The following is a 17,625-nucleotide window of genomic DNA, read 5'->3' as shown; positions in this document are numbered from 1 at the left end:
AAAAACTTCATAGGCTAATATATATGATAGGGTGTCTGTGATTATATGTCAGATTAAGGGCAGATTTATTTTCCTCTGTAAATTAGAGGGAGATAGAGAGAGAGAGGGAGGGAGGGGGGAGAGAGAGAGAGAGAGAGAGAGAACAGACAGACAGACAGACAGACAGACAGACAGACAGAGGGGGGGGTGTCACATGGCGCTTGTCTCGCGCTATACACCGTCCTGTCCATCAGGCATTGCATTGAGCATGATGAGATGAGCAGCATACTAGGGGAGAGACTATAGACGGCCTGGGAGGGAGATGATGATGATCACAGCATCCTCCTACTGCTCCAGTCTGCTCCTAGTGGAGCTGATGATGATCACAGCATCCTCCTACTGCTCCTAGAGGAGCTGATGATGATCACTGCATCCTCCTACTGCTCCTAGAGGAGCTGATGATGATCACTGCATCCTCCTACTGCTAGCTGATGATGATCACTGCATCCTCCTACTGCTCCTAGAGGAGCTGATGATGATCACTGCATCCTCCTACTGCTCCAGTCTGCTCCTAGTGGAGCTGATGATGATCACAGCATCCTCCTACTGCTCCTAGAGGAGCTGATGATGATCACTGCATCCTCCTACTGCTCCTAGTGGAGCTGATGATGATCACAGCATCCTCCTACTGCTCCTAGAGGAGCTGATGATGATCACTGCATCCTCCTACTGCTCCTAGTGGAGCTGATGATGATGACAGCATCCTCCTACTGCTCCAGTCTGCTCCTAGTGGAGCTGATGATGATCACAGCATCCTCCTACTGCTCCTATAGGAGCTGATGATGATCACTGCATCCTCCTACTGCTCCTAGAGGAGCTGATGATGATCACTGCATCCTCCTACTGCTCCTAGTGGAGCTGATGATGATCACTGCATCCTCCTATTGCTCCTAGTGGAGATGATGATGATCACTGCATCCTCCTACTGCTCCTAGAGGAGCTGATGATGATCACAGCATCCTCCTACTGCTCCTAGAGGAGCTGATGATGATCACAGCATCCTCCTACTGCTCCTAGTGGAGCTGATGATGATCACTGCATCCTCCTACTGCTCCTAGAGGAGCTGATGATGATCACTGCATCCTCCTACTGCTCCTAGAGGAGCTGATGATGATCACTGCATCCTCCTACTGCTCCTAGTGGAGCTGATGATGATCACTGCATCCTCCTACTGCTCCTAGAGGAGCTGATGATGATCACTGCATCCTCCTACTGCTCCTAGATGAGCTGATGATGATCACTGCATCCTCCTACTGCTCCTAGTGGAGCTGATGATGATCACTGCATCCTCCTACTGCTCCTAGAGGAGCTGATGATGATCACTGCATCCTCCTACTGCTCCTAGAGGAGCTGATGATGATCACTGCATCCTCCTACTGCTCCTATAGGAGCTGATGATGATCACTGCATCCTCCTACTGCTCCTAGAGGAGCTGATGATGATCACTGCATCCTCCTACTGCTCCTAGAGGAGCTGATGATGATCACTGCATCCTCCTACTGCTCCTAGTGGAGCTGATGATGATCACTGCATCCTCCTACTGCTCCTAGAGGAGCTGATGATGATCACTGCATCCTCCTACTGCTCCTATAGGAGCTGATGATGATCACTGCATCCTCCTACTGCTCCTAGAGGAGCTGATGATGATCACTGCATCCTCCTACTGCTCCTAGAGGAGCTGATGATGATCACTGCATCCTCCTACTGCTCCTAGTGGAGCTGATGATGATCACTGCATCCTCCTACTGCTCCTAGAGGAGCTGATGATGATCACTGCATCCTCCTACTGCTCCTAGAGGAGCTGATGATGATCACTGCATCCTCCTACTGCTCCAGTCTGCTCCTAGAGGAGCTGATGATGATCACTGCATCCTCCTACTGCTCCAGTCTGCTCCTAGAGGAGCTGATGATGATCACTGCATCCTCCTACTGCTCCTAGTGGAGCTGATGATGATCACAGCATCCTCCTATGCTCCAGTCTGCTCCTAGTGGAGCTGATGATGATCACTGCATCCTCCTACTGCTCCTAAAGGAGCTGATGATGATCACAGCATCCTCCTACTGCTCCAGTCTGCTCCTAGAGGAGCTGATGATGATCACTGCATCCTCCTACTGCTCCTAGAGGAGCTGATGATGATGATCACTGCATCCTCCCACTGCTCCTAGTGGAGCTGATGATGATCACTGCATCCTCCTACTGCTCCTAGAGGAGCTGATGATGATCACAGCATCCTCCTACTGCTCCTAGTGGAGCTGATGATGATCACAGCATCCTCCTACTGCTCCAGTCTGCTGCTACTGGAGCTGTTCTCCACATAACAACAACAAATAGGCCTATACTACTACTTCCACTACTATGTCTAAAGTGGCGTGCACAGATAGACACTAGGGGTGCTAGAGCACCCCCTGCCCTTTTGGCAATGTGCCCTTCTGAAGAAAAAAAAAAAACGTTTTTTTCTTTTTTTTTTAAATTTGTACAGTGTACACCAGGGGTGCCCACACATTTATGACGTGAGATCTACTTTCAAAATGACCAGCTCAAGATCTACCCACTGAAAAAATAAGTGTACCATTGCTGAAAATAGTTTAAATATATAATGTAGGCCTACCTACCTGAAACTACGAATCATTTAAAAGTAAAAAGTTCCAGCATGTGTCTCCACAGTAAGCTGAATTATAAAATGTGTGAATGGAGTTTCTAGGTGAAAGTGCTTTTTTGACGTGCCAATATCTGCCATTGAGCCCCATTGTGAATTTCTTAAATTTGAAAGCACTATATTTCTAAAACTATGAAACATTTCAAAGATTTCTTTTCAGGCAAACATGTCCACCGTAAGATAAACCTAAATAGGTTTGAATGGGGTTTCTATAGTGTAAGTATGTAGGACTAGGAGACAGCAGAAACTGCCTGTCATAATTTCTATTCCAAAGCCCCCCCAGGTAGGCCTACATTATATATTTAAACTATTTTCAGCAATGGTACACTTATTTTTTCAGTAACTCCGAAACTACAAATCATTTAAAAGTAAAAAGTTCCAGCATGTGTCTTCACAGTAAGCTGAATTATAAAATGTGTGAATAGAGTTTCTAGGTGAAAGTGATTTTTTGACGTGCCATAGAGCTGCCATTGAGCCCCATTATACATTTATCAAATTTGAAAGCACTATATTTCTAAAACTATGAAACATTTCAAAGATTCCTTTTCAGGCACCCCATTCAAACCTATTTAGGTTCATCTTACGGTGGACATGTTTGCCTGAAATGGAATCTGTAAAATGTTTCATAGTTTTAGAAATATATAGTGCTTTCAAATTTGAGAAATCTATAATGGGGCTCAATGGCAGCTCTATGGCACGTCAAAAAAATCACTTTCACCTAGAAACTCCATTCACACATTTTATAATTCAGCTTACTGTGGAGACACATGCTGGAACTTTTTACTATGAAATGATTTGTAGTTTCTCAGTTATTTAACTTAAACGCCCAATGCATTCTCAATGGCAATATCACAAACTTTGGCATGCTACTAGTCCTACATACTTGCACCTAGAAACCCCATTCAAACCTATTTAGGTTCATCTTACGGTGGACATGTTTGCCTGAAAAGGAATCTTTGAAATGTTTCATAGTTTTAGAAATATAGTGCTTTAAAATTTGATAATGTATAATGGGGCTCAATGGCAGCTCTATGGCACGTCAAAAAATCACTTTCACCTAGAAACTCCATTCACACATTTTATAATTCAGCTTACTGTGAAGACAAATGCTGGAACTTTTTACTTTGAAATGATTTGTAGTTTCTCAGTTATTTAACTTAAACGCCCAATGCATTCTCAATGGTAATATCACAAACTTCGGCATGCTACTAGTCCTACGTATACTTGCACCTAGAAACCCCATTCAAACCTATTTAGGTTCATCTTACGGTGGACATGTTTGCCTGAAAAGGAATCTTTGAAATGTTTCATAGTTTTACAAATATAGTGCTTTCAAATTTGATAAATGTATAATGGGGCTCAATGGCAGCTCTATGGCACGTAAAAAAATCACTTTCACCTAGAAACTCTATTCACACATTTTATAATTCAGCTTACTGTGGAGACACATGCTGGAACTTTTTACTTTGAAATGATTTGTAGTTTCTGAGTTATTTAACTTAAACGCCCAATGCATTCTCAATGGCAATAGCACAAACTTTGGCATGCTACTAGTCCTACATACTTAAACCTATAGAAACCCCATTCAAACCTATTTAGGTTCATCTTACGGTGGACATGTTTGCCTGAAATGGAATCTTTGAAATGTTTCATAGTTTTAGAAATATATAGTGCTTTCAAATTTGAGACATTTATAATGGGGCTCAATCACCTAGAAACTCCATTCACACATTTTATAAATCAGCTTACTGTGGATACACATGCTGGAACTTTTTACTATGAAATGATTTGTAGTTTCTCAGTTATTTAACTTAAACGCCCAATGCATTCTCAATGGCAATTACACAAACTTTGGCATGCTACTTGTCCTACATACTTACACCTAGAAACCCCATTCAAACCTATTTAGGTTCATCTTACGGTGGACATGTTTGCCTGAAAATAAATCTTTGAAATGTTTCATAGTTTTAGAAATATATAGTGCAAGGACACTTCGACACCAACTCTGGGGGAGCCCGGGTTCGAACTGGCAATGTTGCAGTTACCATCCAGCCACTCTACCCCCTGAGCCACCGCCACCCTGTTTTGGTTTGGTTTTACTATAGTTTATGACAGAATGGAGAGAGAAAGCTAAATTCATTGACAAAGTACATTTGGAATTTGTCACCCATCCTACACACCCTATACCATGGGTGCCCACACCTTTTGACTTGAGAGCTACTTTCAAAATGACCAGCTCGGCAAGATCTACCCACCAAATCAATTATTATACCATTGCTGAAAATAGTTTAAATATGTACCTGAGGGGGCTTCGGAATAGTAGAGTTTGTGTTACATTCTGTACAGTAGCCTATAAGACAAATGTACTTGGAATGGGAAATAGAGGGGGAGAAATGAGGAGAGGGGGGGGTAAGATCATCAACATATGGCATGTAAGAACATGAAGTCAGCTCCATATATGGAGATCTAAGGATGGCAGCGGGGGCAGTGTCTTTAGTGTACAGGGTTTGATGAGGTCTGCAGTTACATTAACACCCAGCGTTTTCCGGTGCCCAGTCCAGTGTGTTCGCTGTGATGTGACCTAGATCAAACTAAACCTGAGGTGTCCTCAGAGAATAGGAGACCTGCTTGTGTACACAAAGAGATGACACTGAGATGAATGGGAGCAGGAATGCCTTGAAGTCCAGCCTCAAAGTACAGTATATTACACCAGATCTAGACTCCCGCAGTATACGAATAGATCACGTAAATTTGTGTACTATTTTTGAGGGGCGCTATAGCCCCTCCTATACACAGGTTTAATGTTTGTCTTTAGTTCAAAGTTTGTTTAGTAAACGCATTGACTATGATGCAGGGAAAATGGGGGCAGCTGTGGCTCAGGAGGTAGAGCAGGTCATCCAATGATCCGTGGGTCAGCGGTTCGAATCCCGCGGCTCCTCCTGTCTACATGTTGAAGTGTCCTTGGCCAAGACACTGAACCCCACATTGCCTCCAATGAGTCGGTCGGTGTGAACTCGCCACTGTCAGTGTGTGAATGTGATAAGTGAAGGACGCTGACTTTGACTGTTCGCCGCTTCACCTCCCAATGTATGTGAATGAACCATTGTACAGTACAGTACAGTACAGTACAGTACAGTACAATTATTATACAATTATCATCTTTATGATGTGGGTCACCTGGAAATGTTTGGATGCAATTTGAGTTCACCCTCTTCTCCAGATAACCACTAGTCATCGCTGGAGAATTGCATTAGTAAAAGTAACGTACCAGCACCATCGTGTGGTTAGAACATGCTATTGCATAGCAGTCATAACAAATTCAGCTCTATATATAAACCGGAGTGTCACACTGTGTCCTTGATTCGAGTGAGTCAAGGTCATTATTTACACTACTAAAGTGCTTCTCTCAACATATAGGGGTCCTTGGGGGGTACCAGGTGGTCCCCAGTGGTCCTGGGGGGGTAGCAGGGGGTCCCCAGGGGTCCTTGGGGGGGGGGGGGGGGGGTACCAGGGGTCCCCAGGTATGTCTGCAGAGAGAGGGAGAGAGTCACACGTACACCCTCCCTGTATAGTGCTGTCATTTGACTCTAACATCAAAGACTTCCTACTGCTTTTAATATACGTATACTCTCAGAAATGTTGCCTCATATATAGGCTACTCATAGAAATGTTGCCTCAGTCATACTCATAGAAATGTTGCCTCAGTCATACTCATAGAAATGTTGCCTCATACTCATAGAAATGTTGCCTCAGTCATACTCATAGAAATGTTGCCTCATACTCTCAGAAATGTTGCCTCATACTCTCAGAAATGTTGCCTCATACTCAGAAATGTTGCCTCATATACTCATAGAAATGTTGCCTCATACTGACAGCAATGTTGCCTCATTATACTCATAGAACATCATTTGTAATCAAACTACAGCATTATAAGCAAATGTGTACTTAGTGTAGTTACTTACAGTATATTTTGCCTCGGTTTTAATCAACTTCAGAGAGGCCTCTCTGAAACAGATATAGGCCTATATTACATATAGAGTCAAAGGTGAAGTTTACTAAGTATTGAGGGTTTAACACTAGCATGACTGAAGTAAAATGAGACACAAGTAGCATGTGGTTAAATTCATATTTAGAAAATGTTTCAGATGTCACAAATGTCTGAGATGATAGAATGGTGATGGATGATGATGGTCATGGAAGGGGAACATAGTGAAAGCTTCATGGGCAAAGATAATAAACTTCAAAATGTAAAAGAAAAACAGTCCAAATGACCTCTCAGACATGCTAGTGGTGTGGTTATAGTCAATGTATACAACACTGATGATGTAGAGCAAGTCAATTAAGCTAGATCTATAGCCTATCAGGCTATGAAAAAGTTTAATATGCAACAAACTCAATACAATTGCGTTTGCGACGTAGCCTGAACCAAAATCTGAATCCCCCCACCCTCTTTTTCCCCTCACTGTAGGCCTATATGTTTTTTCCCCTTTTTTCACTCCTTTATCATGATTTCCTGTTTTTGGCTATAGAAGTGTATATTCGTACGTCTCTAAATGTTTTGATGAATTGAACATGGTGGACCCTCTTGTAAACAAGTGGTAGCTAATGCTTTATGGTGTCGTCCACTCACAGTTAACAGTTTTTGTATTGAGTTGTGCTTGAAATGTACTGTAATTCTGCAATCTGTTAATAATACTTCAATCCACTCCATACTGGTTAACAAGCTAAAAGCAATTGGTTTCGATAGCACATCAGTGAGCTGGATGCAATCCTACCTGGAGGGGAGAGAACAGATGGTGGAAGTGAACGGAACACTGTCCCCCCCCTCCCAGTGAGCTGTGGCGTTCCACAAGGAAGCATACTAGGGCCTCTACTGTTCCTAATATATGTAAACGACATGACTTCAGCTTGTGACTGCAACTTGTTCCTGTTCGCAGATGACTCGGCACTGCTGGTCTCGGACAGGAACAAACTGCAGGTTGAAAATGCCCTCAGCTCTGAACTCGGTAGAATCTGCACCTGGCTCGCTGATAACAAACTATCTTTACACCTGGGAAAAACTGAATCCATTCTCTTTGGATCTAATAGTAATCTCAGCAAGGCAAATGGCTTCTTGGTTAGAGTGGGTGACAATGTTATCACACGTAAAGATGAAATTACCTACCTAGGTTCCATCCTGGAGGCTAATCTTTCCGGTGATAAAATGGCCACCAACGTAATCAAAAAAGTCAACCAAAGAACAAGATTCCTTTACAGGATCTCCTCACTGTTCAACAAAAACACCTTGAAGACCTTAACAGGAGCCCTCGTACAAGGCTTCTTTGACTATGCATGCACCTCCTGGTACCACAGCACCTCAAAGGCCCTTAAAACTAGGCTCCAGACTTCCCAAAACAAACTGGTCAGGCTCCTACTTGGCCTCACCCCCCGAACCCACCTCACCCCTGCCCACTTTGACAGACTGGAATGGCTTAGGGTCGACGACAGAGTACAGCATCTTGCAATGGGTCTGGTCCACAATATTCGATACTCCACCAAGATACCCATGTACCTGTCTAGATACTTCCTTAATGTTAACGAAGTCCACACCCACAACACCAGAGGGAGTGCAACGAACCATATACAACCCAGATTCGGCACAAACAAGGGACTAAATTATTTTCGCTCCTATGCCACCAAAATGTGGAACGCCCTACCAACAGTCATTAAGACATGCAAATCCCTTGACTCCTTCAAAACCGCTCTCAAAGGGCACCTACGGACGGCTGCAATTCGAAACTGGCCCCCGTAAAAATCTGAATCCCCCTCACTGTATACGTCTATTTTCCCTTTTTACCTCTATGATGAATTCCTGTTCTGTTCTTTGACTATATAGAAGTGTCTATTTGTACGTCTCTAAATGTTTTGATGAATTGAACATGGTGCCTGGTGGACCCTCTTGTAAACAAGTGTAATGCTTAATTGGGTCGTCCACTCACAGTTAACAGTCTTTGTATTGAGTTTGTGCTTGAAATGTACTGTAATTCTGCAAACTGTTCATAAATATTTCAATCAATCAATCAAATCAAAAACTCAAGAGAGTAGTGTGTGTTGCAACACGGATGAGAGAGAGGGACGGACACGTCCGGTCACTGGTGCCCTTGCCTCTCTCGTCCGGGTTTAAACTTCCACCACGTCCGTTCTGTGAACCAGTAGAGAGACAAACAAACAAACAACAGAGAGTGAACGAACAGAGAAGTTTTTACAATATAAGTTTGCACTAGAGCACAAACCTTTGTGTAACTTTGTGTCTGAGATTGTCTTTGCAAAAACAGGAGGAATTTCCACGCGAAGATCAAAGACTGTTTGCTTTGTTGTGAGCTAACGCAAATGCTAAGCTAGCCTCGAGTACAGTCTAGAGTCCGTCCATTCCAGGCGAACAGACGTTTTGTAGCTAAAGTTGAACTTGAACCAGTTGGTCGTTTTGAGGGACAGTCTGTCCTTTTCAACCACAGACACAAGACACAAAGAGGACAACCCAGATAGAGCTTTGAGCAACCAGGGCGTCACTCAAACTTCTTAACAACAACAACACTGCTCACAGTCACAACAGTTTGATTGATTGATTGATTGAAGAATTTATTAACAGTTTGCAGAATTACAGTACATTTCAAGCACAAACTCAATACAAAGGCTGTTAACTGTGAGTGGACGACCCAATTAAGCATTACACTTGTTTCCAACAGGGTCCACCATGTTCAAATCATCAAAACATTTAGAGACGTACAAATAGACACTTCTATAGACAGAACAGGAATTCATCAAAAAAGAATTCATCAAAAAGGAGGTAAAAAGGGAAAAGAAAAATATACAGTGAGGGGGAAAAAAAGGGGGGGCGGGGGGGGGGGATTCACGTTCAGCTCCGTTAAATTGTTTGTTTTCCTTGGAGGAGCTGCGTTGGGTCCCCAAGTCGGCTCCGTGGCCGTACCATGAGTTGGCTGTGTGGCCGTGACCATCTCTTGTGTTGTCCTTGCGTTGGGTCCCCAAGTTGGCTCAGTGGCCATACCTTGAGTTGGCTGTGTGGCCGCGACCGTCTCTTGTGTTGTCATTGCGTTCGTGTTTGAGGGATTCCGATTTTACAGGAGTGTTGTCATTGCGTTCGTGTTTGAGGGATTCCGATTTTACAGGGGCCAGTTTCGAATTGCAGCCGTCCGTAGGTGCCCTTTGAGAGCGGTTTTGAAAGAGTCAAGGGATTCGCATGTCTTAATGACAGTTGGTAGGGCGTTCCACATTTTAGTGGCATAGGAGCGAAAAGAATTTAGTCCCTTGTTTGTGCCGAATCTGGGTTGTACATGGTTCGTTGCACTCCCTCTGGTGTTGTGGGTGTGGACTTCATTAACATTAAGGAAGTATCTAGACAGGTACATGGGTATCTTGGTGGTGTATCGAATCTTGTGGACCAGACCCATTGCAAGATGCTGTACTCTGTCGTCGACCCTAAGCCATTCCAGCCTGTCGAAGTGGGCAGGGGTGAGGTGGGTTCGGGGGGCTAGATCAAGTAGGAGCCTGACCAGTTTGTTTTGGGAAGTCTGGAGCCTGGTTTTAAGGGCCTTTGAGGTGCTGTGGTACCAGGAGGTGCATGCATAGTCAAAGAAACCCTGTACAAGGGCTCCTGTTAAGGTCTTCAAGGTGTTTTTGTTGACCAGTGAGGAGATCCTGTAGAGGAATCTTGTTCTATGGTTGACTTTTTTGATTACGTTGGTGGCCATTTTATCACCGGAAAGATTAGCCTCCAGGATGGAACCTAGGTAGGTAATTTCATCTTTACGTGTGATAACATTGTCACCCACTCTAACCAAGAAGCCATTTGCCTTGTTGAGATTACTAATAGAGCCAAAGAGAATGGATTCAGTTTTTCCCAGGTGTAAAGATAGTTTGTTATCAGCGAGCCAGGTGCAGATTCTACCGAGTTCAGAGCTGAGGGCATTTTCAACCTGCAGTTTGTCCCTGTCCGAGACCAGCAGTGCTGAGTCATCTGCGAACAGGAACAAGTTGCAGTCACAGGCTGAAGTCATGTCGTTTACATATATTAGGAACAGTAGAGGCCCTAGTATGCTTCCTTGTGGAACGCCACAGCTCACTGGGAGGGGGGGGGACAGTGTTCCGTTCACTTCCACCATCTGTTCTCTCCCCTCCAGGTAGGATTGCATCCAGCTCACTGATGTGCTATCGAAACCAATTGCTTTTAGCTTGTTAACCAGTATGGAGTGGTTCACGGTGTCAAAAGCCTTTTGGAGGTCCAGCATGACCATGCCGCAGTATTTGCCAGCGTCCACCTCTTGTTTGATGTGGTCGCTCAAATAGAGGAGGCATGTGTCAGTGGAGTGGGATGTTCTGAAGCCAGATTGGAACTCGTACAATAATTTATTAGTGGCAAGATACTTTTCAACCTGTTCATAGACTATTTTTTCCATCACTTTCGAGATGGAACTAAGAATAGAAATAGGGCGGTAGTTGCCGGGGTCTAATTTACTCCCTTTCTTGTGCAAGGGGGTTACTTTGGCCAGTTTGAAATCTTGGGGGACCTGTCCCTGTTTGATGGAGAGGTTTACTATGTGGGTGATGATTGGAGCTATAGAGATGGCTGAGTCTCTGAGAAATTTGGAGGGAATGTTGTCATGTCCTGTGGCCTTGTGGGGTTGGAGGGCACTCAGTTTCTTAATTACCTCATCAGTTGTTACCATAACTAGTTTAAAATCGTCTTTACAAACACCTAGGTTTTTGTAGAAGGTTGTAATGTGCTCTACACCAAAGAGCCCAGAGTGGGAGGGCAGTTTGTTAACCAGAGTTGTTGATATGTTTGTAAAGAAGATATTCAAGTAGTTGGCCACATCAAGGTTGTCAGTGATGAGAGTGTTGTCAGATTTGATGTTTATGTTCGAAAATCTGGTTTTTAGTTTCTGACCATAGCTTAGTTGATTGTTTAGTAGCTTCCAGAGCTCATGAGGATTGTTTTTGTTTTCCTCAGCTTTATCATTAATGAAGTTACTTTTAGCTGATTTGGTCATGGCAGTTACACTGTTTCGTAGTTTGATTCGTTGTGTATTTAGGTTGTTCAAACGAGCTTGGCGAACACTGTCGAAGCGCTTGGCTAGCTTTGACTTGCATTTTAGAACTTCAGAGCATTTTTTGTCTCTGGCTTTCATTGCAGCCAGTATGTCCGAATTCATCCATGGTTCCGAGCGGGTTTTGCCCCTGGTGGTTCTCAAAGGAGCCATGTTGTTCAGTACTGATGTAAATTTGGTTTTGAAGCCAAGCCAAGCTTCTTCGACATGTGTGCTTTTAAGCTCATCGGACCAATCCAGACTCTCCAATACTTGGTTAAAGACCTCACTAGAGTAGGTTTTGAGGTCCCTTGATATGACGGTTTTGTGGCAGCCGGTCTTAAGTTTTTGTATTTTGCGGGTACAGAATATCATAAAATGATCACTAAGCCCACATACAATAACCCCTTTCTTGGAGATTCTGGATTTGTCCGAGGACAGAATGAGATCAATGACAGTTTGAGTAGAATCACACACTCTAGTGGGTTGGGTAATTAGCTGACTGACACTATGTAGATCACAGAACTTACTGAATGACTTATACACAGGTGCTTCCTTTCGTTGCATGTCTGTATTGTAGTCGCCAATCAGGATTTTCTCTACACATTCCTCCTCAGCTAAGCACCCCTCAAGTATATCATAGAACCCATGTTGGTCAGGCGGTCTGTAGACGGTGCCCACTAATACTGATTTAGCTTTTTTGAAAATTAATTCAACCCACACAGTTTCAATTTCATCATGCTGTAAGTCAGTACGAGTAACATATTCAGTGTCTTTGTGAATATACATACACACGCCACCACCATGCCTGTTTCTGTCGTTTCTGATCAAAGAATAGTTCTCTATTTCAACTTCTGGGTCTTTGGTTGACTCATCAAGTTTGGTTTCAGAGAAGCTAATGATGTTCGCCTTACCGCATTGAAACATATGCCTGATTTCAGCCATTTTGGGACCAATGCTGTTGACGTTCAGGTGAAAGATATGAAGTCCGTTGGCTCCGACTATGGTGCTTATTTCCTCCATGGCGAAATAGGGGAGCGGAGGGCCATTGTTGATGTCTGTAGAAGCCGCGGGGTGCCGTGGGGGGAGGGTGGGGGGTGCGTGGGGGTCGTCGTGGGGTGGCGGGAGTGGGGGATGGGGTCCCTCGTCCAGGTTTGTTGAGGGCGCTGGTGGGGCCGATTGAGCCATGGTGTCGACCGGAGAAACAGCAGAAATAGCAGCCGCTTTGTCCCCCTTGGTTGGATGTGGAGACTCTTCACGTCTGTAGATGGTGGTGTTGTCCGTGTCTTTTGCCTCGACTGCCGCCGATGTAGGATTATTCCGCCTGCTGTTGTCTGGGACGCGCTCGGCTCTTGCGAATGTATTATTCACAGCCGGGACATCAGCGTGTATATCCAGCATGGGTGTGCTGGTTGGCTGGTGGTGAGGAATGATGCTAGCGGCGTTGTTGTTGTTGTTGGTCGTCGCCTGGCTGGTCGGCATTGGTGTTGTTGAGTCGATGGGGATTCCTTTGTTCTCTCCGGTTTCTTGTTCACTCCGGAGTAGTCTTGTCATTTGTCGTGTGTTCACGGGACCAGGGTTACTTTCAATGTCGCCAGACAGTAACAAAATAATGAGAAAGAAAGATCTCTTCCCTTTGCTAAGCTGGAGCTTGTCTCTTCGGGCCAACAAGGACTGAATAGCCCATATTCCGTGTCCAGGACGCTTTCCATTGTTCACGTTGCTTTCGTCACTGACCAGGTAAAAGTCGCTGTGAGAATCCGGTTGAAAATCCTCTTTTGCGGTTTTGTTTTTCTCCATTTCACCTCGATGTAATCCCCTTGGTATATTAAGATAGGAATCCGTACACCATAGGAGGAGAAAGAGAAAATGTGGAAAAAACCGTGACTTTGAGTCAGAAGACGCGCACGAGCGAGAGAAAACACGTCTTGCCATGGTGAGAGCGCACTTCTTAAGTTGTGCTAGAGCTCTGCTGCTGTTTCTCTGCTAAAGTAAGTTATACTATTTTATAGTAGCCTAAAACTAACGTAAGATCTGTTGAAATGCACACTGTCACGTGACTGTGTGGATTGTGGTTTTGTATCAGTTGTGTCAGACTATAGTTTATTTTGTAACGCAGATCAATGTAATGTTTACATAGACTTCTGAATAGCCAGCGCAGATCACTGACTAGATGTATGTCCTGAACTGATAATTACAGGCTAATATTTGATACACTACACGTTTTGAATGCATTAAGAAAGTTTCAAGTTCAGTTAACTTTGTTTGAATGCACTCTTAGATATGTAATCATTTCCTCTCCCTTTGGCATGCTGAAAGGGGTGCAACAATTTAACTATTATAAATCCGTGGAATCTAATCAGAACACAATTGCCAGTGTTTTTGACAATAGGTCCTGGATGTCACATGAATAATAATACTGCAGTTTATGAGGAAAGAGCCATTTCTCTTCCCTTTCACTCTGCTGAGAGTTGTACATGTAGAAAATTAATACAATCCGCACTCTCAGTCGAGTAAGAGTCTTTGTTTAATGTTTTGTTTAATAATGAATAACTCCGCAGCAGCAGTCATACCAGACAGACAAACGCGTTTCGGCACGCAGGCCTTCGTCAGTGTCAAAATGGACACAAATTTTTACACAGTGTCAAAATTTGTGAAGGCCTGCGCGCCGAAACGCGTTTGTCTGTCTGGTATGACTGCTGCTGTGGAGTTATTCATTATTAAACAAAGACTCTTACTCGACTGAGTGCGGATTTTATTCATTTTCTAATTTCTATATGTTCTCTTTGAATCTGCACCCAACACACGCCTGAAACTTTATAAGACTGTCTGAGTAGAGCGGGCCTTTTCCCTTGAAGAGAGTTGTACATGTACAATAGACACACTCTGCTGAGAGTTGTACGTGTACAATACTAGACACAGCAAAGCAAAACATAACAGCACATCAATATCAACAGTGACTATACAGCATCACATCACATCCAAAAATACCTACACAGTCTAAGAGCATTTTACCCTCAACATTGCAAAGAAAATGATTACCTGCAATATTTGTAACTTCCTAAACCAAACTGTGGTATGTGCACCTCTTGTGGTGCGCCAACGCCCTCTAGTTTTTGTTTTTAAATGTTTTAATATAATCTTGTGTTTCTCGTGTTTGGCACACTGACACTGTGCAATAGGTCTAAACACGAGATTTAGTGTGAACCGCACAGAGTGGATTAAGGAACCAAACCGGTTCATCCTCAGATGAAAAAGGGGCCTGTGTGTGTTATTGGCGGGACTGGTACACAACGGTTTCACAGGCTTTACATCCCTAACATGTGTTTTTAATTTACTCTTATCTGTGTGTGTGTGTGTGTGTGTGTGTGTGTGTGTGTGTGTGTGTGTGTGTGTGTGTGTGTGTGTGTGTGTGTGTGTGTGTGTGTGTGTGTGTGCGCGCATCTATGTCCAATGGTGACGATGGACACATCACAGCATGTAAGGATGCCGTTAAACTAAATATTATTTTCTGTTGGTGATTTCCACAGAGCACCACAGGAGGAGATCTCACGCCATCAGGAGAGAGATGGCCTCCAAAAGATATTTAGCACGGTCAGAGGACCGGCGGGAGATGGACCGCCAGGGACATGGACTGTTTGATGCAACGCTGCAACCAGTAGTAAAGCTGTACAGGATGGGTATGTAGGCCTACCGTTTTATTTACAGCTAGTTAAACATGTGAGCCATGAGCTAATATTAAACATTTAATCACTTCCATAGCGAAGATCTGCAGAAATCTCTCACGGCCCACGTTTACTTTACATCTGGGTGGCTGCACAAACATTGACTGCCAAGAACGGCTATTTATGTCCTTTAACATCCAACGCTTCACTGCCAAAGACGGTGCTTTACGTTCAATGGTCTTTTCAGTGGTTTACAATAGATGGCGCTCTTCGCCAACGTATCAATGGCTTTAGGTTGCTAAGCGACAGATAGCGTAACTAGACGTCAGTAGGCCCCCACGCAGGCTGGTCAGCTCCAGACACGTTATCACGTTATTCTCCACCAGAGCTGTTGGGAGGCGGGGCACGTGTGTGCCTACGTTGTGTGACTGTGTGTGCTAGCCGCAGCCACCACCAGGCTCCGCCAAACTTTGGTCAACTCAACTGTTATTGCATCTCTGTATAGGTATTTATTATTTTATTTTGCCGAAAGCACGGTTGGGCGGCCGTGTGCCCCCCCTTGCCTCTGGGCCCCATGTTAGTTGCGTTCAATGCGTTGTCTGCGTCACACTAGTTACGCCCCTGCGGAAATTAACCAGAATGTCAGGCAACATGGCCTGACATCCGCCTCAGCGTTATCATCCATCTTCAACCGCTTATCCGTAGTCGGGTTGCGGGGGAAATCCACCAGATAGCTCCAGACTTCCCTCTCCAGAGCAACATTAGTGACTTCCTCCTGGGGGATTCCGAGACATTCCAAGGCCAGTGAGTCGATGTAATCCCTCCATCTGCACCTTGGTCTGCCCCGGGGTCTCCTCCGAGGACCTCCCTAGGGAGACGCTCGAGAGGCATCCTAACCAGATGCCGAACCACCTAAGCTGGCTCCTTTCCAGGCGAAGGAGCAGCGGCTCTACTCCGAGTCTCTCCCGCGTGACTGAACTTCTCACCCTATCTCTAAGGCAGATGCCAGCCACCCGTCGGAAAAAACTAATTTCGGCCGCTTGTATTCGCAACCTTATTCTTTCGGTCATGACCCACACTTCATGACCATAGGTGAGAGCATAGGTGAGATCAGCGATTTATAAAAAAAAAACATGGGGGTCTACGACTAAAATAATTTATGTATTATTGAAGTTGAGAATAAGAGAAGTTTCTGGTCTTAATTAATCCTAAACTCCTCTGGGATTTCAATGGTTTCTTTCCAGACTCAGTGGAGTCCAGACAGCAGGCTCAGATGAATTCTCCAGACCCAGCCAGACCTGTTTCAGTGAAACAGGAGGAACCTGAAGAGCAGCCAGACCTCAGTAAGTGTCTCTCTTTTCCAGCGTCAAGGTGTTGTTCATTGTCACATAACAGTTGCTAGCTCTAAGCTGCTGCTGACATCAGTGTCAGCAGCAGCTTAGAGCAAGAAAATCTGTTCAATAGTTAATAGAGTCCTTCTGAAAATGTAATGGTGGTCTTGGGTGAAGTGGAACGATACAGGAATGGAGATATGAGTGTTCTAGAAATGTTTCTAACATATGGGAGTGGATGGCAGGCCAGTTTTATTCTCTAATATTCTTGTTATTAATATTCTCCACTAGGTCTCCAGTTATTAAAGTCCTTATTAACTTGCTACATTTCAGACCAGTGTGTGGAGTCCAGACTGCAGTTGAAGATGAACTCTCTAGACTCAGCCAGCGACGTTTCTATTAAACAGGAAGCTGAAGACGTTTCTATTAAACAGGAAGCTGAAGACGTTTCTATTAAACAGGAACCTGAAGACGTTTCTATTAAACAGGAACCTGAAGACGTTTCTATTAAACAGGAACCTGAAGACGTTTCTATTAAACAGGAACCTGAAGACGTTTCTATTAAACAGGAACCTGAAGACGTTTCTATTAAACAGGAACCTGAAGACGTTTCTATTAAACAGGAACCTGAAGACCACCCACCCCTCAGTAAGTTCCATGTGCTCTTCCTTTTCCGCCTCCTATTATCCTGTTCTGTAAGGCTGCCACAATGACTTATTTTCACTGTACAGTAACAATGGCAAAACATATCATGACACTGATAATATCCCAATATGAAAATCCACCATTGGAATATCTCTCAAATTCCATTTTGAAAGATATTGTATTTAATGTTTATTTTCTTATTACC

General features: G+C 44.1%; 1 protein-coding gene and 1 long non-coding RNA gene across 2 annotated transcripts in view; one reads left to right on the top strand and one right to left on the bottom strand.

The window, feature by feature from the left end:
- Positions 1-5,973, bottom strand: part of LOC306925201 (oxidative stress-induced growth inhibitor 2-like) — a gene marked incomplete at both ends in the record, with an annotated part of 13,248 nt that extends 7,275 nt beyond the window's left edge. Inside the window, one exon of the mRNA XM_079503892.1 lies at positions 5,965-5,973. Coding sequence (XP_079360018.1) covers positions 5,965-5,973 — 9 coding nt within the window. The remainder of the gene's footprint in view (positions 1-5,964) is intronic.
- A 9,366-nt stretch (positions 5,974-15,339) lies between these two features.
- Positions 15,340-17,165, top strand: LOC306925295. The gene is made up of 3 exons (XR_013790236.1): positions 15,340-15,459; positions 16,689-16,787; positions 17,109-17,165. It is a non-coding gene; the product is annotated as an uncharacterized lncRNA (long non-coding RNA).
- Positions 17,166-17,625: the final 460 nt, after the last annotated feature.

Source organism: Electrona antarctica (genome assembly GCF_951216825.1).
Source record: "Electrona antarctica genome assembly, chromosome: 6".
In the NCBI taxonomy this organism is placed as follows: Eukaryota; Metazoa; Chordata; class Actinopteri; order Myctophiformes; family Myctophidae; genus Electrona; species Electrona antarctica.
This window is presented reverse-complemented; position numbering and strand designations above follow the sequence as displayed.